Source organism: Drosophila sulfurigaster, chromosome 3 (genome assembly GCF_023558435.1).
Source record: "Drosophila sulfurigaster albostrigata strain 15112-1811.04 chromosome 3, ASM2355843v2, whole genome shotgun sequence".
Classification (NCBI taxonomy): domain Eukaryota; kingdom Metazoa; phylum Arthropoda; class Insecta; order Diptera; family Drosophilidae; genus Drosophila; species Drosophila sulfurigaster.
In genome coordinates this window covers 24,968,161-24,992,543 of record NC_084883.1, presented here as the reverse complement: position 1 = coordinate 24,992,543, position 24,383 = coordinate 24,968,161, and the positions used below count along the sequence as shown (strand labels likewise).

Genomic DNA, 24,383 nt, shown 5'->3' with positions numbered 1-24,383 from the left:
TTGTATTTACTACGTTTTTCTTAGAGTTACTAATGCAGTTGGTTGTAAATATGTATATTTAAAAAATTTACAATATCAGGTCTGTATTTCTTGGTGTTTTTTTTTTCATTCGACGAAAAAAGAAAACTGCATAAAATAAAAGCCAACATATAACTAAAGAACAAAAGAAAAACAAACCAAAGACAATGTCTCAAAAGATATAATTTGTTTACGTTTTTTATTGGTTTTATATGGTTTTTTGTTTTATATTGAATGGTAAGTAAAAAATTTAATATGTTTTTTTTTTGTATTTTTTGTAATTTTTCATACTTTGTGTTTCAACTTCAAATAATAGACAGGGCACTGAGCGCACCCTTTTGTTGTAAAGCGTCCCAGACACCGTGTATAGATTTAAAGTTGGTAAGTGGAAAATATAAGTCGAAACAATTTAATATAAATCAAGAAGATTGCACAAAATTAAAATGTTTGTAATCATTTTGAAATGTGTATGGGGTGTTTTCTGGTGTGTGTGGGGTCTAAAGCTGGTTGGTTGTTGGAGCAGAAGCAGGCGTGCGTTAATAATATAAATATATATATGTATATATACTTGTGTATATAAAGGCATATATATAAAGAATTTATATAATTTCAAGTACATGTCTGAATGTATTTCAATCAATTTATCTTTCAATTCATTAAGTGTTTTCAACTTCTCTATATAATTACAATCGTTTTTGTTGTTTTTTTTTTTTACAATATATTCAACGGCTGAAGAGAACGTCTAAACATGCACTTTCCCAAAAAAGGTAAAAATATACTAATAACTCGGTCTGTTCTGATGTGTAACTCAAGAAAAGAACACATTGTATACAATGGATTTGTAAAAAAAAAGAATGCAGCAATAGCAATAGTAAATATTTAACATTTTATGCTTAACATTATTTCGTTCTCGACCGTAATTTTTTTCGATTTTTTGCTTGATTTTTCATTTAAATATCATTTTCAATCAATTAAAGTTGTGGTAACCATTAATTTTTTTTAACAAAACATTTGTTGAACTTTCTGCTTAATTTAAGTAGCTTGAACTAATTAGAATATTATGCATTGAAATGAATTATATGGTTATATAAAAAGAAATTGGCATTTAAGTCATATATAGAGGGCGAACTAACAAAATTGGCAGGAGCAGGGGGGAAAAATGGAAATTGGGGAAAGCAGAACTTGGCGCTACATAAAAAAAAGAGTTTCGTATAAATGCAATTTCATGTGTCTGTGTCAGAGTTTCTCTGTATCAAATTATACAAAAATAGTTTCTCATTTTGTTTTTTTTTTTGTTTTGTTTTGTTTAATGATGTGTTAAACCTGCACAAATTGCATTGTAGAAAAGCTCCTAGGACTGAGTGATGGAGAGTGTTTGTGTGTGTGTGTGTATGTGTGAGAGAGACAACCTGTACCATTTTTTGACACTAGTTTTCCGACTATCAAAAGTCCGCCCAAGCACGCCTGCCGCTGCTGCTGCTGCTACTGATGTTGTTGCTCTTTCGCTGCTCAACGCCCGCCCGCCCGCTTGTGCCCTTTCCGTTTCCGTTTCCCGAATCCCCGTCGCATTTAACTGCTGCTTCTGCGTTCGCTGCTGCCGTAGCTGCTGCTGATTGGACTAATTGTGTTTTGTTTAGTTCTTGGGGCCCCACACAGAGGTGATGGGCGTGGCAGCAACTGGACCACCGCCTGCAGCAAAGAGCGGGAAATCCTCCTGCGATTGAGTATTGGGCGCAGTTAGATTCTTTGCCTGCTGCTTCTTCTCCCACGGTGCATCCTTCATAATGAAACCGTTCTCATTGGCATTGCTGCTGCCACCGCCAGTGGAGCCGGAGCCCGCGCCGGCGGTGAGAAAAGCGCCAACTGTTTGTGGCTGCGGCGATGCCGGCAAGTTCTCCAAATAATCACGCTCATAATCCTCGGCCATGCTCAGGAGATGCTCCTTGGCATTCTCGACATCCTCCTCCTTGCCAATGATGGTCACGGCATTCGCATTGTTTTGCGCCTCCTCGGCAGTGGGGAACTTGATGTCCACCTAATGAGTGAATACATAAATTGATGACATGTTGCCAACCAGACCAACAAGATCAATATTATTTGCTCACCTTGTAATCCTCGATGACCTTGCGAATGGTGCGTCCACGATGGCCGATGATGTGTGAGTGGATGCGTGTGTCAATCTCGATGACTTCGCGGAACAGGGTCTGCAGTTCACCCACAATCTCTAAGATGGCATCGCGAGCAGTCTCCGCCTTGGCCTGGTAGCCGGTGATGGAAATGATGCGCTGATTGGGATCATCACGTTTGGGCATTGAGATGTTGACATCGTGATCGGCACGCAGCTTGTTAATGACCGCACCCTGACGACCAATGAGCTTAGAATGGTACTCGGGATCGACCTCAATCTGGAGCACATATGAGCGCAGCTCGCGATCAGCACGATCGGCTTCATACTCCTCGATCATCTTCTCCAGCGCCTCCTTGGCTTCGGCGACACGAGCGGGTGTGCCAGACACCTTGATAATGTCCGACTTGAGGTCGCTGGGCGGCAGCTCGACGTGCACATCGTACGTGGACATGAACTGACGCACTTTCGAGCCACGTGGCCCAATGATGGTGCGATGCAGATCGAAAGGAACATTGAGCTCTTCCTCGATGGGAATCAGATCGATCAGCGCCTGTTTGGCCGCATTGCACTTCTCAATGCGTCCCGTGATGCGAATGACATCGCATTGACGCACCGGCTCCGCTGCAGGCTCGGCACCATCGGTGGCCTCACCATCACCGTTGACGCCGTTGGTGAGTCCATCGACGGGTTCGGTGGCATCACGATCGGGGAACTTGATTTGCACATCAAACTCCGAAGTGACCTGCTGCACCTTGAAACCACGTGCACCCATAATGGTGCGATGCTGGCGCTGTGGAATCACCACCTCAATGGTGGTCTGTGCCTCCAGGTCGGCAACGGTTTCCTCGATGCGCTGCTTGGCCGCCTCGATGCACTCCTTGGCGCCCTTGATGGTCACCTTGTCGGAGTTTGTGCCGGCACGCGGGAAGGAAATCATGACGCCGCCACATTCCTCGGAGATGCGATGCAAGATGGTGCCACGCTTGGCCACAAAGTGCTTATGGTGCTTGGGATCGACGATGACCTCACCCTCGGTGACCTCGTCGCACTCCTTGATGATGGCCTCCAGCTGCTCTTTGGCCTTGTTCACGCTCTCCTCCTTGCCAATGATGGTGATGGCCTCTTTGTCGCTGTCCTCGCTCGAGGGGAAGATGATGCGGGCGCCCGTCGCATCGCGAATCTTGCGAATGGAGGCGCCGTTCTTGCCAATGAGGAATTTGTGATGCTGCTGCTTGGCGCGCACCTCAACGCTGAACGAGGCCTGCTGCCTTTCGTTAGCCAGCTCCAGCAGCTGGGCCTTGGCCTTCTCCACATCATCCTTGGGACCACGAATCGTGACCTACAAATAACACAAAAAGTAACAAAGTGAATATAAAAGTTGTATTTATTTGTGTATATTTTTGTTGGCATTACCTTGTCGCTCTTGGAATCGCTGTTGGGGAACTTGATGGTGACGCCGCCGCATTCCTCCATGATGGATGAGATGAGTTTGCCGCCGGTGCCAATGATGGAGTTGTAGTATTTGGGTGAAATTTGCACCTCCTCGGTCACAATGTCGGAGAGTTCGTTCTGGATCTTTTGGATGCGCTCCTTGGCCTCCAGGACGTTCTCCTTTTTGCCGGTGATGACAATCACCTCGTTGGTATCGCCCTCGGCGGGAAGATCGATTTTCGTTTGGGTCTCGTCGCGAATCTTTTTGATGTTGGCGCCGCCTTTGCCGATGACAAACTTGTGGAATTGCTTGAATATTGGCACTTCGATGATGTGCGATGACTCCTGGATTTCCTTGACAAGCTTCAGTAGGTCCTTATGGCACTTGTCGACATCCTCCTTGGGGCCGCGCAGCTTCACAATATCGGTGTTCTCCTGCGGTGTGGGTATCGTGATTGTCACCTGACGATAACGATCCTTCACCTCGCGAATCTTTTCGCCCTTAGCGCCAATGATGGAGCGATGCAGGCGACGATCGATGATCACGTCCTTTGACTTTTCATTTTCCAGTTTATCGATTTTCTCTTGTAATTCAAGCTGCGCCTGACGCACGCCCTCCTTGGGTCCCTCAATGCGAATGTTGTTCTGTCCCTCGCGCTCCTCAATGTTGATGTTGACCTTAAGCTCGTCCTTGAGGCGATTCACATTGGCGCCCGCCTTGCCAATGATGTGCTTGTAGTACGATGGATTCACAGTCATCACCTCGTACGTAAAGTTCTCCTCGTAGTTGCGAATGATGTCATTCAGATAGGACACAGCCTTGTCAACATTCTCGGGATCACCCTCGAGCTTGATCTTGTTCTCCAAACAGTTCACATTCACATTGGGGCAATCCTCCTCGAGCTGCTTCATGTTGGCACCCTTGCGACCGATCACATACTTGTGTATCCAGTGCGGCGCATTGATCTCCACCGATTTCACCGAGTTGGCCTTCTGGTAGACAACGGTCAGGGCATTGCCCAGTGCCACCTGTGGGCCACGCAGTGTTATTGTCTCGAGGGTGGAGTCGTTGGGTGGCATCTCAACCGAGACGCCCGTCAGCTGCAGAATCTCAGCAATGGTTGAGCCCTTGGGTCCGATGACATAGCGATGCTGTGGCTTGGCCACCTCAACACTGACCGTCGAGCATTTCTTCTCCATCTCCTTGTAGATGGCCTCAACCTTTGCCTTGGCAGCGGCAACGGCGTCCTTCTCGCCCGAGATGATGATCTCATCCCTCTGGACTTGCTGCGGCGGCACATTGATCTTGGCGCCCGTCTCCTCCTGCAGCTTGTTCAGATTTTCACCGTAGGGACCCACAATGAACGGATGATAGATCTTGGGCACTGTGGTGCGATCGGATGACTTCTTGTACTGCTCCGCAGAGAGTTGACGAATCTCCTGCTCGGCGCGCTCGATGCCCTCCTTGGTGCCAGCGATGGTGATCACATCGCTCTCATCGCCCTGATGGGGAATATTGATGCGTGTCGAGGTGAGACGCTCCAGTTCACGCAAGCGTTCGCCACGCTTGCCGAGAATGACGCGATAGTGTTCGCGGGGTATGTTCACCTGACGGCTGGCCTGCGTCGAGAAGCTCATGAGGATCTTGCGACGAGCATCGAGCAACTCGCTCTGCTTGCCCTTGATCAGGAAGGTGAGTGATTGATTCTTGCCGCTGACAATCTCAATCTGAGCGCCCGTCTCTTTCGTGATCTGCTGGCAGATGCGCTTCGATTCGCCCTCGCCAAACTTCTCCGACTCCGTTGACTTGCGCTCCTCCATAGGCACATGCAGCACCTGGCAAATTCAATATGGATATTAAGTAAGGGAAATACAAGATGTAAGGAAAGATGTGAGACACTCACCTGAGTCTTCTGCGAGCTGGTTACACGCGCAATTGCGGGTCCAGCATTGCCGCCCAGCGGTGCATTGGTTGAGTTATTCGTCGGCAGAGCCGGGAATAGATCGTCGTAGCTAAATGCGGGTGTGGCATTGCTAGTGCCACTGGTGCTACTGGTGGGCGTGGCCACCGGAGTGGGCGACGATGGCTGCTCGTTGGACGACACCAGCTCCTGGCCATTGTTGAGGGCGTTTGGTTGTTGCTCAATGTTAGTTGCTGTACCCAAAACGAGAATAGAAAGATATCAAGTTATTAAAATCGTTTCAAAGTTTTGAGTATAGTCCAGTAACTTACCGTTAGATTCCTCCATCACTGCTGCTTGCATTACTTAAAAAAAGAGAAGAGTCCTTTTTCGTTCCAAGTCGTTACAGTAACACTGCAAAAGATAAATAGTAAGAATAAAGTAAGTAAAAGATAGTAAATAGTGAAAGCAACAAGTTGTTAGTTAAGTGCAGATTATTTACATATTTGTAAAAGTATTCAATTTAGTTATTTGTTCTAACCTTGCTTTGCATTTATAACTAGCTTAATATTATATCTATTAATTTCGAATATTACTAATTTAAAATGATAAAAATAAAACACACCCAGTTTAAATTTTACAACTATCTCTGTTATACTACTGACCTAGTAAACTCATATCTTATTCGATTCAAATTGTTTACTGGGTATTTTATTTTTATTTTTTTTTTGTTTATAGGGTAAACATCTTTGCGGTTTCAAATACCGAAACAGTTCAACTCAAATGTTATTTTACGGTATTACAGTGCGTGTGCCCTGAGGACAAGTTCTCAGCGATTTATGTGACTGTGTGTAGATGTGATTGTGGCTGTAGCTCAGCTCGAAATGGTTAGCAACAAAAAGAAAATAATAAACCCTAGATAAACGCGTAACGCTGAGAGCACATGAACAAAATCTACTTTGGAGTCTTGATAAGCCAGTGCGACCCGTATGTCGCTGACGCGTTAATGATAACACAACACCACCAAGAGCGTTTTGTTATTGTAGAGAGAGAGAGAGAGATATAGAGAGGAGGAGGAGGAGTTGGGTCTTGGCTTCAGCTGATAAAGTTAGTTTTAACTATGAAACACACACACAAAGCGCTAAATGGCCACGTAATGGCTATGCCAAAATATTAGCTCTACGAAATGTACATACATATAGAGTACATCTATATTAAAATTGTATATTCGTATGTTTGGTGATAAGTGGACACACAACCTGCTGCTGCTACTGTATGCGTGTGCCGTTGTCGTGAGTGTCGAAGCACCGGCCACGTTGGCACTTTTGAAACGCAAACGCTGATAGCTATCGACTCGACAATGCGCGCTGATAAGAGCCGCTCAATCGGCCAAGATATTAGTTTGTAAGTACAACACAAGCAACACACAACTACAGATACAGATACTGAGATACGAAATGTATCTACACATTATATAAACACTCCGGTTTGGGCCAGTGAAAGGTTAGCAGCAAATGCCACAAAAGCTGACAGAGAGATCGAGAGTAGCAAGCAGGCAGGCAGGCAGGCAGCAGCATCAGCATTCTTTGTGCGTTTCGAGCAGCAACAGCAAATCACCGTTAAAGACATGCACTTGCCTCAAAGCTGTTCCCGATCGTCTGTGTATCTGTAGCTCACTTTGTGTGTGTGTGTGTGTATTGTGTGGTTTTCTAAATCAGCGCCCAACAAGTTTTTTAGCCTACATTTTCTTCATCTTTGGCCAAAGCAACAGCAGCAACCAAAAGAACAACACAACAAAAGACGTTGCCACTATCGTCATTGACTTTATGTACCCACAAAATGATCGCATAACTGAAACGACGAAGACTTGATACCCTCCCCAAATCGAATTAACTTAAGAATAAGTCGCGTTTGGAATTTGGGTTAATTTCCTATTATAATTGCTTAAATATTTTTTAATAACAAATAAATAAACGACGTAAACTGGTTTTATAAATATTGTGTTTCTAGAGTACTTCTCGCTGAGTTGGACTGACAAACTGCATGGCTTTGTTGCTGTACTCACAAATCGTGCAGTGTACAAAAATGTGTCAAAAGAAGCAACATGCCAAGTGTGCGCGAGCGAGCGAGCTAGTGAGCGAGAGAGAGTCTAGGCTTGCTGAGCCAGTGGGGCAAAGAGAGGGAGCGCTATAAAACCGGATGATAGCCGGCAACTACATAAAACGATCGACAAATGTGTGAGTGCAGTTGTGTGTATGTGTGTGTGTATACGTGTACTTCTGCTGTTTTCGTGTGTGCGTTTCTGAGCTGTGCATTTCTTTATTTTTTTCTCTTTTCTCCTTGTCGTCGTCGTATTTCTTTCGCTGTATTGGTGGCTTGGCACCTTTCGAAGCAACAGCAGAAAAAAATAACGACACAGGTAAAAACAAAAAAAAACGTACATGTGTTTGTGTATGTAAATGTTAACACACATACATATGCAATGCGCTGCCTTGCAGCAGAGAATGAAAGAAAAAAATAAAAGAGTGACAGACAAAGTTCAGCTTAAACCAATTTCTATGCACAAATAATTTGCATATAGAAATTTATTTGGTAAGGTGACAAGAAACAGCCCAGAAAATGTTAATTGAAATGCTTTACTTCTGGAAGTGTAAGCAAAAAGTCTTTCAAGTTAACGTCGTCACTTTTTCTGTTGTTGTTCTTGTTGATCGTGTTTAATGCTAAATTATGCAAATGTAAACATTTTTTTCTTTGTTTTTATTGTTGTCGACAGGTTGTTCAACTTACTGTACTGTAAAATCCAAAAAAATCCGGCCTAAATTTGTCCTTTAACAAAATCCAGTTTGATCAACTTGGCGTGTCTCCTGCTGTAAATAAAAATGCAAATGCAAAATAGTAGCTTGTTAGTTAATTAATTAGTTTGTTGTAAGAGTAGTCAAAGAAAAACATGTTTTCATGCATTTGACGCCGCCCCAAAATGCGCTACAAATAACTAACTGCAATTGTGGCTGAGCATATGGCAAACGATAGGAATGTTTATTATCATAAATGTGCATCAATTCATTGTGAGAGAGCAAGAGCGACCGAGGGAGACAGAGTCAGAAGAGAGGCTTATGACGACCTTTATGCATAAACATGCGGGCCATTTATTGGACAATTATTGTTGTTGTTTCTTTTTATTTTGTTGTGTTACTGCAGTTAAGCACACTCACACAAAACTAGAGCATAAATCTGAATGTGTGTGCGTGTGTGTGTAGGCGGAAGCCAAATGAGCGAGCTAGCGATAGAGGAAGAAGAGACTCTATTTGAGTAACGTTCTATGCTACAGTGATGCTCTCTCTAATCGGGTGAAAGGTTTTTGGTTTTTTCATTCTTGCGACTTGGCAAAAACGACTTGGCATTTTAATTAGATGAAATGTATTTTGAGTGCGCGCGACTACTAAAAGTTCAAAAACGTATGGCCCATGCTCACACACACACACACACACACACACTAATACTCATACAAAGGCACGCGCGCACTAGCAGCACAACCACCACTACAAATACCACCAACGCCGCCGCTGCCATAGTCGTCGACTATGTCGGCTGCTGCTGCTGCTGAGGTTCCCGCTGCTGTTATTCGGTCTGAGGCACACTTACACACACGTATGCATGTATGTAGATGTGTGCATAGTTTATATTTGTGTGTGCGTGGACGACGTCGTAGTCACCGCTGCCGCCGCCACAGCGGACAACGAAATATGGCTCTGACTTTTGTGTCTTTCTCTGTGTGTGCGTACGTGTGGTGTCTGTGTGTGTGAGTGAGTGCCCGTGCCCTGCATATGTGTGAAGACGACGAAGGCGGCGGTGCGGTGATAATACTATTGAAAAACACGTTGTTTTTTTTTTAAATCTAAACCGATTTTCTTAATTTCATTAACATATGTTCAAAATATATAGCCGCTCTTTGCACTCAAGTTTGAAGTTTTATATTTAATGCAAGCAAAGAAGTTTCCACGTTGCGGCAGCCGCGGCCTCAATTTTCTCTCAGGTCGTCGTAGCCGCCGCCGCCGCCTTCTTTCTGCCCACATAACTACGAATTTTTGCACATTTTTGGTTTAACTTTCGCAATTTGCAATTGCCCATCTTAGCCACGCACTATTTGCACTCAGTATTCAATTGTTATTTGTTTAATACTTTTGGTTTAATTTAAGTTCAAACTTTCTACTTAGAAACTGCAATACGCACACGAAACGGATATCAAACTCCAAGTAAAGTGAATGAATGAGCAACTGAGCGAACGTGGCAAAATGCAGCGTGTTGCCACATGGCGTTTTTTGCAGTGGCAACGCTAAAAAAACGCAGTGTTACCAGATTACATCGCTCACACGAATGGCAACGCTCTAATATTGTTGCCGTTTGTCATCTCTAGCGCCATTCACAACAAAGAGACTGTTGAGCGAGTGGTTTTCGTTTAGTTGTTTTTTTTATTATTTTGCACGGAAAATACCCGTTCTCTGGCATTTCCGAAAGTCTTATCTATTAATAGCAAACATGCCGAAGCTAAAGAGTTTGCTGCCCAACATCTTTGGCGGCAACACCAACAACAGCAGCAACACACCATCGGAGGGACGACTAGAAACAGATGCATTACCAGTTGATGAGAATGAAGATAACAATAATAGTGGCGCTTTGTCACTGCCTTCGCAGACGCCAACGGCATCAGCTGACCTAACCGAATCCGTGCTACGCGAACTCTCCGATCCTAACTACAATTCCATGGATGTGGTCCAATCTGCACAAATTCCAGGCTCCGCCCTAGTCAACAGCAGCAGCACCAGCAATAACAACAACACCATGAATACAATGAATGTGCATAGTGCGCAGCAACAGGTGGTCATGAACTTTTCGAATGCGAGCAACTTACACTTTGGCTCCGTCTATAATTTCAATCAAAATCTAAGCGCCTCCAGCTCTCGCAAGAGCAGCACAAGCGCCACCGATGAGGGCGCCATAGCAGCGTTGCAATCACCAGATGGCAAGCGACACTTGCCACGCAAAACCGTTAGCATTGTGACAATGATGCAGTCGCAGGACGAACCAGATATGCGCATCCTGGACGCGGTAGCCACACATCTGGGTGAGGGCTGGAAGCAGATAATGCGCGAACTGGGACATTCCGAAGGGCAGATCGAACAGGCGATTATAGATCATCAGGCGCATGGCAACATCAAAGAGGTGAGTAGTAAACCTGAAGTATTGAATGAGTCATACGATTAAGATCGCGTTGTTGTTTCTTCCAGGTGATCTACCAATTGTTGTTGCAGTGGGTGCGTGGCGCAGACGATGGCGTCGCCACCGTTGGACGGCTGACAACACTGCTGTGGGAGCAACAGCATCGCGAGTGTGTGCAGCGCATGAAACTGGTTTGGAAAGCGCTTGAGAAACGTAAAACCTCCAGTTAGCTGCTAATCAATTAATTGCTGTGCTTCCCCCAAATCAATGTATAAACCAAACAGGGCATTTTTAAACGGCGATTCATTCGAAGCAAAGAACTCTTTGATGTTCGTCTTCTTTATGATAGTATGTGTTCTCCACCCTCGCTATCCTCGTCCCTCAACATCACAGTACATACTATATATGTATACATATAAACATCTTACTAACGCACGTTTAAACGTTTTCAAGTACATAGTTTGCGATCTCAGCAAACAAGCAATCCATTTGTGCAATAACTTTTGTGTGTGAACATTTTCGACCGAAACGGAATCGGCATTGTATAAATATATGATACAATATAACCTTCGAATAAGTGCCTTGAAGTCTATCCTCAAACGAACTTGATTTTTTCCTCTTCTGTAAAATGTGATATTTAAGTCGAACGCTACACAAAAGCAACACAATATTGTTATGCAAGTAATACACAATAAATATACGTTCCAAAGTGACGATTTATTATACAAATTATCAATTCAATTCCAGAGATTCAAACAATCTTTGTGATCTTTGCACTAAACATATCAATCAACATTTGCGCTCCATTGCCATTATTCGACTGATAATCCGGCAGCTGTTCCATGCGCTCCAGCCAGCCACTAAGCTTTGGATATTTGTCCTGCTCAATGGCCGCCAAACCCACCAGACTGGACACCGAGGACACCACACTGTAGTCCGCAATGGTCAAACTGTTGCCACACAGATACTTTTGTGCCGCCGTCGTTGTGCCCAGGAATGCCTCGAGAAATGCATAAACCTCGTAGATGGCATCGATCTTGGCACGCGGCACTTCAGTCTCATTGAGACGGAACACCGGATGAGCTATATTTCGAATGCAGCCTTGAAAGATGACGCCCGATTCGAAGTGCAGACGTTGGTCGACCACAGCACGCTTGTGAAAATCCTTGGGATACAGCTCATCGCTCTTGGCATATTTACGCACCAAATACGCCATGATGGCATGCGAATCCCAAATGTATTTGCCGTGATCATCGAGCACGGGCACCGTGTGCTGTGGATTCTTCAGTGTGTATTCCTTGTTGAACTGATCCCCAGCTAGGAGATTGACCAGCCTGTACTCATACTGCAGTCCCAAGGCGTTCAAGGTCAATTTGCAAGCTCGGACCGGCGGACTTGCTTCCACGCCATAGAGCACTAGTTTTCCCATTGCGGTGTTGAAGCTTGAACTGACCGATTTCAACTAAAACTGTCTCGTTAAGCGATGTTCCGATTGCCGATCGTTGATCGTTGATCGGTGTTCGAAAAGTTTGCGCATTATTTACTATATCATTTCAATCCGCTGCGTTACGTATTTTGTACTCGATTCTAGGGCATTTGTTTTTGTTTTCATCTGTCATTTGCATATCAACAATTACATTTTTATTATTTTTACAAATATTAAGGCAATAATCGAATTTGTTTACAATATTGTTATTTTGTAGTAGAGAATTAGAAATATTGTATAATATAATCTTCAAGTAAAATTTGTATTCAAAAGCGAGCTTTAATGAAGTGCTTGAATACTTTGTAATTTGGTGGATTTATATTGAAGAATCGATTGTGTTATGCAATCATTGGTATTTGGGGTGTTTCTAGGAAAACCTTTTTATTAGCACCTTGTTGTTTTCAATCTGTTCGCTGCAGCCTTATCTTACACTATGATAACGCTATCAAGTCGATCAAATTTGTTTGCGTTATGATAACGTATCAAATGGAAGCACGTGAAGTGCAGGCTCCTAACAACAGTTGTGATAAACAAAGTATATATGTATGTATGTATTTTTTTGTTGTTTTGTTTTGTTTTTGTGTGATAATATTTGCTTATCAGATAACAAACTCTGTCAAACATGATGTAAACACTCTGCTAGTTAACAGTCGATTTGCAATAGTTTTTGGCCTACTAAATAGGTTTTGCTTAAGCAGTTGTAGCTAAGAACTTTAAGCATCTCGTTAAACCAGAGCGAATAAATCGCAGCGGCAGCGGCGCGAATAAACCGCGGCGAACTTATTCGCAAAAATGTCTGCGTCAAATAAAGATGTGATTTTTTAAACGTTCTTCTAATAATAGAAGAAGAAAAACAAAAATGCGTGAGTATTAAATTCTTTATTTTTTGAGATTATTATTATTATTATTATTATTATTATTATTATTATTATTATTATTATTATTATTATTATTATTATTATTATTATTATTATTTTTTTTTTTTTATTATTATTATTATTATTGCGACGTTTCGTCGACATCCGCCAATTCCTCCTCCATAAACACTTGAGCGATTTTAAATTTAATTATCGCCCGTCTTCTTGGGCCATATTGGCGAACTGCTTCCGCATACGCCAAAAAGAGCATGTCCAATGCGTCTGATCCCCGATTTTGCGTCACGGATGTGAAGGAGGACGTCGCCCTTGGGATAAACCCATCGGCGCTAACCTCCTCATCCGCCAGCGAAACTGCAGGTTCGCATTCTCTTTGTTCGTTCTCACTTGTGTGGGACATATAAGGGCGAAACCGCTCCATGGCGTCAGCCCAAATCCACGGTTTGCTAGGGGTCTTCATATGTTTGGCAAACGTGTCCCTCATACTTCTCCATTTTTTTTTAATTTCATTTCCTAAAAATATAAAAAAATAATTATTATTCATTTTACAAATTCCTTGCAACTGGAGACAGTTTTAGTACAATTGAACACAGCCATAAAATATATGTATGAACTGTTTCATTGTACAAAAACTGAACTTGATTTGATAAAAACAATATAATTACCACTTTCTCCCAGCTCCAATCCAATTTGGTCCCATATCTGGTTCCTTTTTGTATTATTTTTAAAGTCTGGGTGCGCCGAATCATACAATAATTGGTTTTTCTCCACCAGCTCGATCAGTCGCTCCATGTTTACTTTTCTCCTCCAATTGTTTTTGTACGCATTCAGTATGCAGCTTCACTTTTGCCCTTCTTTACATTAGTACACGTGAGAATGGCAAAAGACATTTGAAGAAAGACATTACGCATAAACAGCTAAACGCATATACGTCACATGTGATGATTTTTGATAAATATTTTTTCAATAAAAGTGAATGATTATAAGTTAATCATCATAATCGCTCTGGTTTGAGAGATGCTTTATTCGCGCCGCTGCGATTAATTCTCGCCGATTATTTATATCAAAAGTTAAATTATTCTCAAATTTTATTATTTATACATAATAATAATTTAAAGATTTATTTATTAATATTTGTGTTTTGAATTTTAATTTTATTTAATTTTTTATTATTTTTTTATTCAAATAGCTTATATTTAGAGTATGACACTGAATTAAATTAATTTTATTTTTACAATGAAAATGTAAGGTTTTAATTAAACTATATAAATATGTATAAGTAAAAATAGAATTTAAAATAAAAGTTAGCAGCTTTTACTTGAACACCATACTTCCTTAATTGGAGATAATTCTCAATTCTATCATTAACAGTGATAAGCCTCTATTTTGGCTTCAATTAAAAGAATAAGGGTAAATTTACCTAAGATTAGGTCGAAACTAATTGCAATTCATCGCTTCATATTCATTTATAAGGTAGATTGAAAATTCAATACTTTTTGAATGCAAATCAAATGTTATAATTAACTACAACCCTAATTAATTTGATCAATTTAATATACCTTGATTTCATTCAAGATAAAGTCCTACTAATAAAATTAAAATAAAAATAATTGAAGTTAAGCTTCAAATGAAAATGTTAGAAAATTTAAAAATTAAAATTATTGGAAGAATTAGGGCAATTTCTACATCGAAAATTAAAAAAATAATTGTAATTAAAAAAAATCGTAAGGAAAAAGGTAGGCGAGAGGAAGATTTTGGGTCAAATCCACATTCAAAAGATAGATAAAATTGAAGCTAAAATTATTACTACTATAGAAATTAATATAATAATTGATGCAATGAAAATAATTGAAAAAATTATCTATATTTGTTTTTGTAGCTGCTCTGTGCTTATGGGTAGTGCGCCCATAAGCACCGTGCATATGGGCCTCGATTTGCATGCGAAACAAAAACAATTTTGCTTGTTTCTTCATTACATCTCTTTCCGTCGTCACGCTTCGCTGACCGCAATGTATTTTGTTTTTGTTTTTTCCTCGAACACTATGAAACTTTTTTCACTCTGACAGCGCAAATCGACATCGGGCCGTGCAAATCGAAAACTTTTTCACACTTTTCGTTTGTAGTTTTTGTTAATTTTTGTGCGTCCAGGAAGCGAGATCCAGGCAACACAAAAATGTTGTGGAAATCGCTGATTGCGTTGTGCGTCATTGGAGTCGCCTTGGGCGAGCAAACGCCCGTTTTTCTTTGGGGCGCCAACAGCCTGTCGAAGCCATCGCTGCGCACTGTACCAGCGTCGAGAATCCCTCCAAATCACTGCGCTCTGCGGCCACCAAACATGAGCACAACACCATCGATGCCACCGGCTACTGGCTAATCCCGTCAAGAGTGAAGTAGGCTCAGCTGTGTTTGTGACCTTCGACGATGCTGCCGAAACTCGTGCCGCCACTTTGCAGTCGCACGATACCGCCATTGCTGCAATCAGCGAGAATCTGGAGTGCAATGTGGCTCATCTGTATTTGGCTGCACCAACAACTGCACCAACTGTGCAGCATCGAGTCCGTCGTTGGACTGCCGCCGAGACCACTGGCTACCACTTCGCCAGCAGCTATCAGTTTCAAATCACCTTTACAAGTGTTCTTTACAACAATGAGGCACTTACTATTGACTCTATGGCCGTCACGCTATCAACCACGGCTGGAAAATCCATTACCTTCGACCTCAGCTATAGCAGCTCTGATGACTACTATACCGTGAGCAATGTATACGACGGAACTGCACTGTACACTCCTGGTGTCAACGCACCCACCACATTCTCATACACCTGCGGCAATGCCACCTGGTATGATAGCACGAAACACAAACTGCAGTGGAATTCGCTGCAACTGCAGGCAGGATTCAAAACCGGCGTCGACATCGTTGCCTTTGGCGATTTATGGGATTGTGTTGGCTTCGTTACACTCGGCATTCTGATGGGTCTGTTTGTGCTAGTCATTTTGCTGGTCATTGTGTTCCTTGGTCTGTGCTGGATGATGGATATCAAGACAATGGATCGCTTTGACGATCCCAAGGGCAAGACCATTACGATCAATGCCAGTGCTGATTAAGCAAGTGCAGCATTACAGAATTCATTACTGTTTCATTTACCGTTTTAAGCATCATGTTTACTGCCACATTTTGAAAAGTGCGCGTGTATTCAATAATCATTCCTACCTTCAACTACATAATATGTAATCGATATAATACTTTAACAATATCTATAACAAAACACAAAAAAAAAGAACGGAAATTAGCACTCACGATTTATAAATCATATATGTTGAGTACAATCCCGTATATGTACAATTTGCGAACCCAAAGATCGAGTTCGAGCGAAGGATCCGAATCACGTTCAGCATCAAATTCCTACCATCGAAACACACGTGACGACCCTCGCATCAGACCGATCTTTGTGGCTGATAAATTGTTTTGCTTGCTAGGACTTTAATTGAGCTGCTACTGTGTTTGCTGCTACAATTTTGCTGAAAGGCAGTATTTCATTATAAGTTAAAAGTCGAAAGAAAATGCACAAAAAACATAAACTAAACTTAAAAAAGACGCACAATGCTTGTGCGTGTGTGTGTGCGTGCAGCATTGTATTTGTGCAAGTGTGTGTAGAAAATGCAATTGTTTAATTTAAATTCTAAGTTTTTTTTCATATTGTCGTTATTGTTTATCAGTATGCGAACATTCATAATTTATGCCCTTGTATGATAATTTATCATTTGTATGTACGCTTTGTACCCTTGGTTCGCTCGCTATCTATGTGTGTATGCGAAACTCCAGCGCCCAAAAATAAAGTTTTTCAATTGTTTTACAAACATACAAACAACATGCACTGGACCTTATTCTTCTGTCTGGGTTGGGTTTTGATTTATTTCGTGGTCGACCATCGAAAGTGTTATGTTAAATTTTTTGGCGGGTTAGAAAAATGAGTGATGAATTGGAGAGCACTTTTTTTTAGCAAAAAATTTTAAATGTGAAGTACAATGCGAAATATGCTTCGTAGTTCTGGAAAAAAAGGCTCAAAAAATCTCATAAAAAATAAAACTTTGGATAAAATAAAAAGAATTATTGTCCATCGTAATCCAATTGTTACTGCGTAAGTGTGAAATCCTTGGTAAGTTACTTCTCGAGATACATCTCGTCATCATTGATAAACTGTTAAAATTGTAATTAAATTTCCTAAATACAAGTGAGAAAGCTACAGTCGAGTGTGCTCGACCTCTACCCATTTTGAATAAAAGCAAAACATTGCTGTAATAATCTCAAAATATTAAAAAAAATATTCATGTATTCTCGATCGGGATTTGAACTCGAGAACCACCGACCGGGTGGTTAAAAAAAAAACAAAGTTTACACCCCGAGCGGACTCGAACCCAAGCACCACAAACGCTCGGCTTGCACTCTACCACCTGAGCTATAGCATTGCTTATGAACAATCTATGCATACAGATACTAATATAGGCAAGCATGTAAGTTAACAGACAAAACATTTCGAAACCCAAACAACAAATCCCATAAGTCCATAATGCAGACTCAGCGTCTGACCAACTTCCTGCACGCGCCGAGTGCACCTGCAAACATTCCAAGAAGACCCAAGCCAAGTTGCCCAATACATCCGCCACATGCCGGTGCAAGCAATTCCAAGAATAAGAAGCATTGCACCCAATTCACCAACCAAAGCAGCGCTGTCAACGCCGCTGCTGAAACTCGCAGCTTTATATAGGGCTAGCTTTAGAATTAGTCTTTAGTCTCTAATTTGATTTCAATAAAGAACGGTTCCAATCGGAATCTTAATCAAATATATTTTTGTTATTATTTTTAAATAAATAATTAACTGGCGCCCGAGCAGGGACCGGAAAGTTCGCGTATCGATAGTGCAAAACCGTATCTAAGTGCGCCAAAGAACATTTTCGGTCAAATCGCGTTACGATAGAGCAAAACCGTATCTAAGTGCGTGAAAACGAATAGTGCATCGACAGAACAAAACAGTTTCTAAGTGCGCAATTCAAGTTATTATCCCAATAGAGGCTCGTGATAATTAATCACTGGGAAATAACAATCAGCCAATCGGACATTAATTTGACGAAGTGCAACTAAGCCAAAAGGACGTTAATTCGACCAAGTGCGACCAAAGCAATTAAATTTGCAAAACCTTCTCGACTATTAAATTAGTCAGTTGAAGGAACAGTTCAAGCAATCTCGGCAATTAAGTTAGCCAACACAAACCTGTACCAAGCCATTAAATTAGCTAGTGTAACAGGTGAGATTGTGAGAACTGCATCGGTGGACCACATATTCTGCAAGATCCGTTCTCAGAATACTCTCCAGGAGGTATGGATCACGGAGCCCCAGTAGCAGCTGCAAAAAGGAACAACCCCGTCCCATCAGGAAAGGTGGCCACATCATTGCTAATGTAAGTTAGATATAAGAAATTTTACAAAGAAAAGAAAACAAAAACGGAATAAAAAACATAAAGCAAAGTGTAAAAATACACAAGACTCCAAGGAGTCCATATAGAATATAGCAAATCGCAAGCAAATAAATAAAACTAAAAGCGAAAAGCAAAATTTTAAAAAATATATAAGAAAAGAAACAAATTATTGCAAAGTAAACAAGACTCAAAAGAGTCCATAGTAAAAGAGTAAATAACATAAGCGTAAAGCGATAAATCAAACAAAAAGATCACAACGGTGATATAACTTATTCCAACTTTGCGATTCCCAAGGGACCCTCCAAGGTAGAAGGAAAAAACCATCCACTGGTTATAAACTTTAATATAAAACAAAAAAAAAAAAAAAAAAAAAAAAAAAAATAGCTTTTAAATTTCATCTTATCGCTTATGGCCAATCGCCATAACTTAATTCGACCCCCCATACTAAATCCAGAAGAAATAGAACAAGTGAACGAAGCACAAAGACAACGTTCAATTGAGAGACAAAACAATAGGCATTTAGAACATCAACAAAACAGACCCACCATGAACGAAGATAACAGAGCCGCTCTAACAGCCGCTATAAGCGAAATATTAGCCGAACAATTGCCAATATTAATAAGACAACATACCAATCCTGTAGAAGATTTTCTAAGTCTCCCAGATCATGTTATTGCGCCAGAACATCAAAGAAATTTGACAGATCTTGACAGAGTACCCGACATAGCAAAAGGTTTGCGTGAGTTTAGTGGAAACCCAGAAGAATTTAGCTCATGGAAAAAAGTGTAGAGCGTGTTTTACAAGCATATAACTCATACCAAGGTACGCCCAAATATCATAATATCTTGCACACCATCCGAGACAAGATAACGAAAAGTGCAGACCAAGCTTTAGAAGCATATAAGGTACCGCTTAACTGGGATGCCATGTGCAGATGTCTTTCACTACATTATGCAGATAAACGAGACATAGCAACCCTAGAATATGAAATGACTACATTAGTTCAAGGTCCGAATCAATCAGTGGAAGATTTCCACAAAGACGTATACAGACACTTGTCTCTAATTTTAAATAAAACGAGTAGCATGGATATTGACAGAAACGGGAAGCAATGTTGACAAAATTATACAGAGACAAAGCGCTAGACACTTTCATTCGAGGGCTACAAGGTGACTTGCCTCGGCTATTAGGCATGAAAGAACCAGCAGACTTACCTACCGCACTACATCTCTGCTTAAAATGGAAAATCAAACCTTTAGGTCGAAACATGCCACTTTTAAAGGACATCCGACACATTTTAGAAACAGTAATGGTAAACCCATACCAGCCCCACGGAATGTCATCTTCTCAAACAGACAACCACCACCAATCCCTTTCAGACAACAACAGCCACGACAATACTTACACTACGGACAACTACCACCAACTCCACTACCAAGACAATATTTCCCAAATTCTGGGTATCAACCAATTGCCAACCCACGGCAATACACTGTTGCCACAACCTCTCAACAGGTTGCACCACCTAGGCCAATGGCCCCGAAACCGCTACCGCGTCCAGAACCAATGGATGTGGATTCCAGCGTTCAAACGAAATTTGTCAACTACATGAACAGACCACGATTCGAAGCTGGGAAAAGACCCCCGGTCCTATACCAGACGGACAGAAACGACAGAGAAACTTTAACATACAGACAAACAACGACGAAATAACAGAACCTTCGACAGAAACTTACGATACCACAACTAACTATGAACAAGCAGTCGCCGAATACGAGACTCACGCAGACGTAGAACAAACAATAGAAGAATACGTAGAACAAGTAGACCAATATGACAACAACTATGAAGATGACACTTGCGAATTTTATGACTACTCTGCACTAAATTTTTTAGAGTAAAGAGTTCCTCTCTCCCATACTTTACTTGTAGATTGAGGAACGGCCAAATAATTAAAATTCTCATTGACACTGGATCCAATAGAAATTACATCAAGCCGAAATTTGTAGAAAACCCCACTCCAAATAAAACCCTTTTCACGCCGTCTCGATAGGAGGTAATACACTGGTAACACACCACAAAAATGCCAACTTGTTCAATATAACAGATGTTGAGGTGAAATTTTTCTTATTAAAAGACCTAGAAACTTTTGATGCTATTTTAGGAAACGACACCTTAAAGGAATTAAGAGCAGAAATAAATCCAAGTAAAAACCTAATGGTAATCAGAAACAAGATAAAAATCCCTTTAAAAGAACAAATCTTCGAAGCAGTAAATACAATAGTACCAAGAACAAGCCACCTGTCAGAAACACAGAAAACAAATCTAAACCAACTCTTAAAAAAATTTCCAAACCTCTTCGCCAATCCAAATCAAAAACTGACCTACACAACCAAGGTACAAGCAACAATAAGAACATCAACCGACACCCCTGTATATTCCAAGTTCTATCAGTATCCAATGTCACTGAAAGATGAAGTGAATAAACAGATAAAAGAACTTTTAGAAGATGGAATAATTCGACCGTCTCGGTCCCCATACAATTCTCCCATATGGATCGTACCCAAAAAAGCTGACGCTTCAGGAAAAAAGAAATATCGCGTCGTAATAGACTATCGCAAAATAAACAGAGTAACCATTGCAGACAAATACCCTATTCCTGAGATAGGTGAAGTACTTGCACAGCTAGGCAATAATAGAGTATTTTCGGTTTTAGACCTTAAAAGTGGTTTTCATCAAATCCCTTTGAAACCTTCCGATATAGAAAAGACCGCATTCTCCGTCAATAACGGAAAGTATGAGTTTACACGACTCCCATTTGGTCTCAAAAACGCGCCCGCTATATTTCAGCGAGCTTTGGATGACATACTTCATGAACATATCGGTAAGATATGTTTCATTTACATAGACGATATCATCATATTTAGTAAAGATGATGAATCCCATTACAAGAACTTGGAGTTAATTTTTCGAACTTTACAAGATGCCAACATGAAATGTCAGTTAGATAAATGCGAGTTCATGAAGAATAAAGTCGAATTTCTAGGTTTTGTAATTTCCGATAAAGGCATCGAAACAAATCCAATAAAGTCGCAGCGATAGCCAACTATCCCTGCCCTAAAACACTAAAAGAGCTGAGATCTTTTCTTGGACTCTCCGGCTACTACCGAAGATTCATACAAAGTTATGCTAAGTTAGCAAAACCCCTTACGTCTCTTTTAAGAGGGGAAGATGGACACGTGTCCAAAAACAGGTCATCAAAAAAACCAATTACTCTTGACTCCGAAGCATTGAAGGCTTTTCAAAAACTACGAAGTTGTCTTATTTCAAAGGAAATAATTCTTCGCTATCCAGATTTTACTAAAGAATTTCACTTGACAACGGACGCGTCTAATTACGCAATAGGAGCAGTCCTATCGCAAGACAACCAACCAATTTCATTCCTATCGAGAACACTAGCAAAAGCAGAAGAAAACTATGCAGCTAACGAAAAGAAATGCTGGCCATCATCTGGTCACTTAAAGCTCTCAAAAATTATTTATATGGGAAAGCAAAAGTCAAAATATTCACCGACCATCAACCCCTTACACATTCCTTGAGCAGTTGGAACGGAAATGCTAGAATTAAAAGATGGAAATCCTACCTAGAAGAATATGACTACGAAATATTCTACAAACCAGGAAAGGAGAACGTCGTAGCTGACGCACTCTCGAGAATATCAACTGATCAAATCAATTCCATAGCCTCAACTCAGCATAGTGCAGAAAGCTCAAGTCACGAACTAATACCCAGTATGGAAGTCCCCATTAATGTTTTCAAGAACCAAATATTTCTTAACAAATCAGATAAATCCGACTACATATTCTCTATACCATTCCCCACGTTCCATCGACACGAAATATACAAAAAGGAATTTAACGATAAAGAATTAGTAGAAACTCTTAAAAAATACCTCAACCCTTCGGTTATAAATTTCATCCAAACAACTGAGGATATAATGGGGAAAATACAAATATTATATCCTAAACATTTCAAAAACATCAAAACCCGATTCTCTCAATCTATGACTGTAGACCTCACCAACGAATCTAGACAAGAGGAGGAAATTCTCAAAATACACAATAGAGCACACCGCAGTGCCGAAGAAAATAAAATTCAATTATCAGAAAAATTCTACTTCCCCAAAATGAAACAAAAATAAGCAACATAGTAAGGCAATGCAAAATTTGTAAGGAATCTAAATATGACCGACATCCCCCTAATCCAGAACTAAAAAAAACTCCAATACCAGAATATCCCGGTCACATCATTCACATCGACATTTACTCAACCAAAGGCTATTTAGTTCTTACAGCAATAGATAAATTCTCAAAACTAGCACAGGCACGCATAATCAATTCAAAAGCAATAGAAGACATTCGAACACCACTTAGGGACATTATTTTCTATTATGGAGTTCCTAAGTTCGTTGTAATAGATAATGAGAAATCTCTCAACTCAAGGTCCATAAAATTCATGCTTGAGGATCAGTTAAATATTACAATTTACACTGCGCCACCATATAAGAGTACAGTTAATGGACAAGTAGAAAGGTTCCATTCGACACTTTCCGAAGTAATGAGATGCTTACAGAAAGAAAACCACCATAGAACTTTCGAAGAGCTCCTGGATAGAGCTATATACGAATATAACTACTCTTTCCACTCCACAACCAAAAAGCGACCATTAGAGGTATTCTTTGGAAGGAGAGTCACGACAAACCCAGACCAGTACGAACAGGCCAGACAAGACAATATTGACAAACTTAAGATCGCACAAAATAAAAATTTACAATTCCACAACAAAAGCAGAAACGAAATAATAACTTATGAGCCAGGACAAGAAATATATGTAAAAGTAAACACTCGTTTAGGTTCAAAACTTTCCCCAAGATTTAAGAAAGAATTAGTTAAAGAAGATAAAAATACAAACATTTTAACAGAATCTGGAAGAATCGTACATAAAAGTAACATCAAATCATAATATTCGCAGGGTATTACTATGGACAATAACGGAAGCTACGATGGACATTACAAACTACACGAACGTTCAGACAGTGACCATTCATAGGGGACTGGGAAAGTTACAGACATCCTCAACAAAATTAGTACATGTAATAGACCTTAATCAAATCCAGGAAGCACTAGACCTACTTAACAGTCACACTGAAGAGGGCCTAAAGCGTAGTCCGCTATATTCAACAATACATCATGAGTTAATCGCTACCACTAACGCACTCAAAACAATAACAGATTCCCCAAATAAACGAAAATCTAGGTCACTAAATTGGTTAGGTACAGGTTGGAAGTACATAGCAGGCAACCCAGATCATGACGATCTCGTCATGTTAAAGGAAAATATCAATAATCTCATCAGTAATAATAATCAACAGGTTATAGTTAATACACAACTGGAGCAAAGAATTAACAAACTTACGTCCTTATCGAACTCCCTAACTAATTCAATACAAAAAAGTAGTTTTCTTAGTAACGAGGTAGCCATTAGCCTTCATAATGAAATCCGATTATTAAAAGATGAAATAGTAAATATCAAGTATGCCACTCAGTGGGCCAAATTAAATATAGCAAATACTCTTTTACTAAACGAAAATGAACTAACAGAAATTGGAGAAATATTTAGAAAAGGCAATATGCCACCATTGTCAATCGAAGAGATAATGGAATTTTCCGATATATCAATGCTTCATAATAAAACTACACTTTTGTATATTGTCAAAATTCCTAACCTAGAAGAAATCGAATATCAAGATATTTTATTAAAACCAATAGTAAAAAATAACGCAATTGTACACTTA

The 24,383-nt window shown here is 40.6% G+C and overlaps 4 protein-coding genes and 1 pseudogene across 6 annotated transcripts; 2 read left to right on the top strand and 3 right to left on the bottom strand.

Moving 5' to 3' along the window:
- Positions 1-200: 200 nt before the first annotated feature.
- LOC133841290 (vigilin) lies at positions 201-9,796 on the bottom strand. Of its 2 annotated transcripts, none has more exons than XM_062273661.1 (7): positions 9,709-9,796; positions 8,266-8,345; positions 5,811-5,892; positions 5,482-5,732; positions 3,560-5,413; positions 2,124-3,485; positions 201-2,053 (listed from the first exon to the last, which is right to left on the bottom strand). In XM_062273661.1, exons 3-7 carry the CDS (start codon positions 5,839-5,841, stop codon positions 1,652-1,654), a joined length of 3,900 nt encoding a protein of 1,299 aa, XP_062129645.1. In that variant the 5' UTR covers positions 5,842-5,892; positions 8,266-8,345; positions 9,709-9,796; the 3' UTR covers positions 201-1,651. The 2 variants fall into 2 exon arrangements, with proteins under 2 accessions (XP_062129645.1, XP_062129646.1); XM_062273662.1 differs by having other exon boundaries at positions 8,266-8,342; positions 9,709-9,780.
- A 99-nt stretch (positions 9,797-9,895) lies between these two features.
- On the top strand, positions 9,896-11,668 carry LOC133841298 (protein immune deficiency). 2 transcript variants are annotated; one of them, XR_009894284.1, is made up of 3 exons: positions 9,896-10,698; positions 10,764-11,376; positions 11,443-11,668. XR_009894284.1 is itself a non-coding variant. In XM_062273684.1 (2 exons), the coding sequence occupies exons 1-2, from the start codon at positions 10,015-10,017 to the stop codon at positions 10,923-10,925; spliced, it is 846 nt and encodes a 281-aa protein (XP_062129668.1). In that variant the 5' UTR covers positions 9,896-10,014; the 3' UTR covers positions 10,926-11,424. The 2 variants fall into 2 exon arrangements, 1 of the variants encoding a protein (XP_062129668.1); XM_062273684.1 differs by lacking the exon at positions 11,443-11,668 and having other exon boundaries at positions 10,764-11,424.
- On the bottom strand, positions 11,394-12,171 carry LOC133841299 (glutathione S-transferase 1). The gene has a single exon (XM_062273685.1). The coding sequence runs from the start codon at positions 12,122-12,124 to the stop codon at positions 11,447-11,449; it is 678 nt and encodes a 225-aa protein (XP_062129669.1). The 5' UTR covers positions 12,125-12,171; the 3' UTR covers positions 11,394-11,446.
- Positions 12,172-13,130: 959 nt separating this feature from the next.
- On the bottom strand, positions 13,131-14,098 carry LOC133841300 (uncharacterized). Its single transcript, XM_062273686.1, has 2 exons — positions 13,722-14,098; positions 13,131-13,569 (listed from the first exon to the last, which is right to left on the bottom strand). The coding sequence occupies exons 1-2, from the start codon at positions 13,846-13,848 to the stop codon at positions 13,181-13,183; spliced, it is 516 nt and encodes a 171-aa protein (XP_062129670.1). The 5' UTR covers positions 13,849-14,098; the 3' UTR covers positions 13,131-13,180.
- A 1,000-nt stretch (positions 14,099-15,098) lies between these two features.
- LOC133843303 (V-type proton ATPase subunit S1-like) lies at positions 15,099-17,273 on the top strand (annotated as a pseudogene).
- The last annotated feature ends 7,110 nt before the right edge of the window (positions 17,274-24,383 follow it).

Bases quoted from the DNA above. Each gene is read 5' to 3' on its own strand.
- LOC133841290 (XM_062273661.1), bottom strand. From the start codon at position 5,841: ATGCAAGCAGCAGTGATGGAGGAATCTAACG. The intron at 5,414-5,481 runs GTGAGTGTCTCA...TGAATTTGCCAG, and splicing joins CCAGCTCGCAGAAGACTCAG to GTGCTGCATGTGCCTATGGA. The intron at 3,486-3,559 runs GTAATGCCAACA...TGTTATTTGTAG, and splicing joins GCGATTCCAAGAGCGACAAG to GTCACGATTCGTGGTCCCAA.
- LOC133841298 (XM_062273684.1), top strand. From the start codon at position 10,015: ATGCCGAAGCTAAAGAGTTTGCTGCCCAACATCTTTGGCGGCAACACC. The intron at 10,699-10,763 runs GTGAGTAGTAAA...TGTTTCTTCCAG, and splicing joins CGCATGGCAACATCAAAGAG to GTGATCTACCAATTGTTGTT.
- LOC133841299 (XM_062273685.1), bottom strand. From the start codon at position 12,124: ATGGGAAAACTAGTGCTCTATGGCGTGGAAGCAAGTCCGCCGGTCCGA.
- LOC133841300 (XM_062273686.1), bottom strand. From the start codon at position 13,848: ATGGAGCGACTGATCGAGCTGGTGGAGAAAAACCAATTATTGTATGAT. The intron at 13,570-13,721 runs GTAATTATATTG...TTATATTTTTAG, and splicing joins ATTGGAGCTGGGAGAAAGTG to GAAATGAAATTAAAAAAAAA.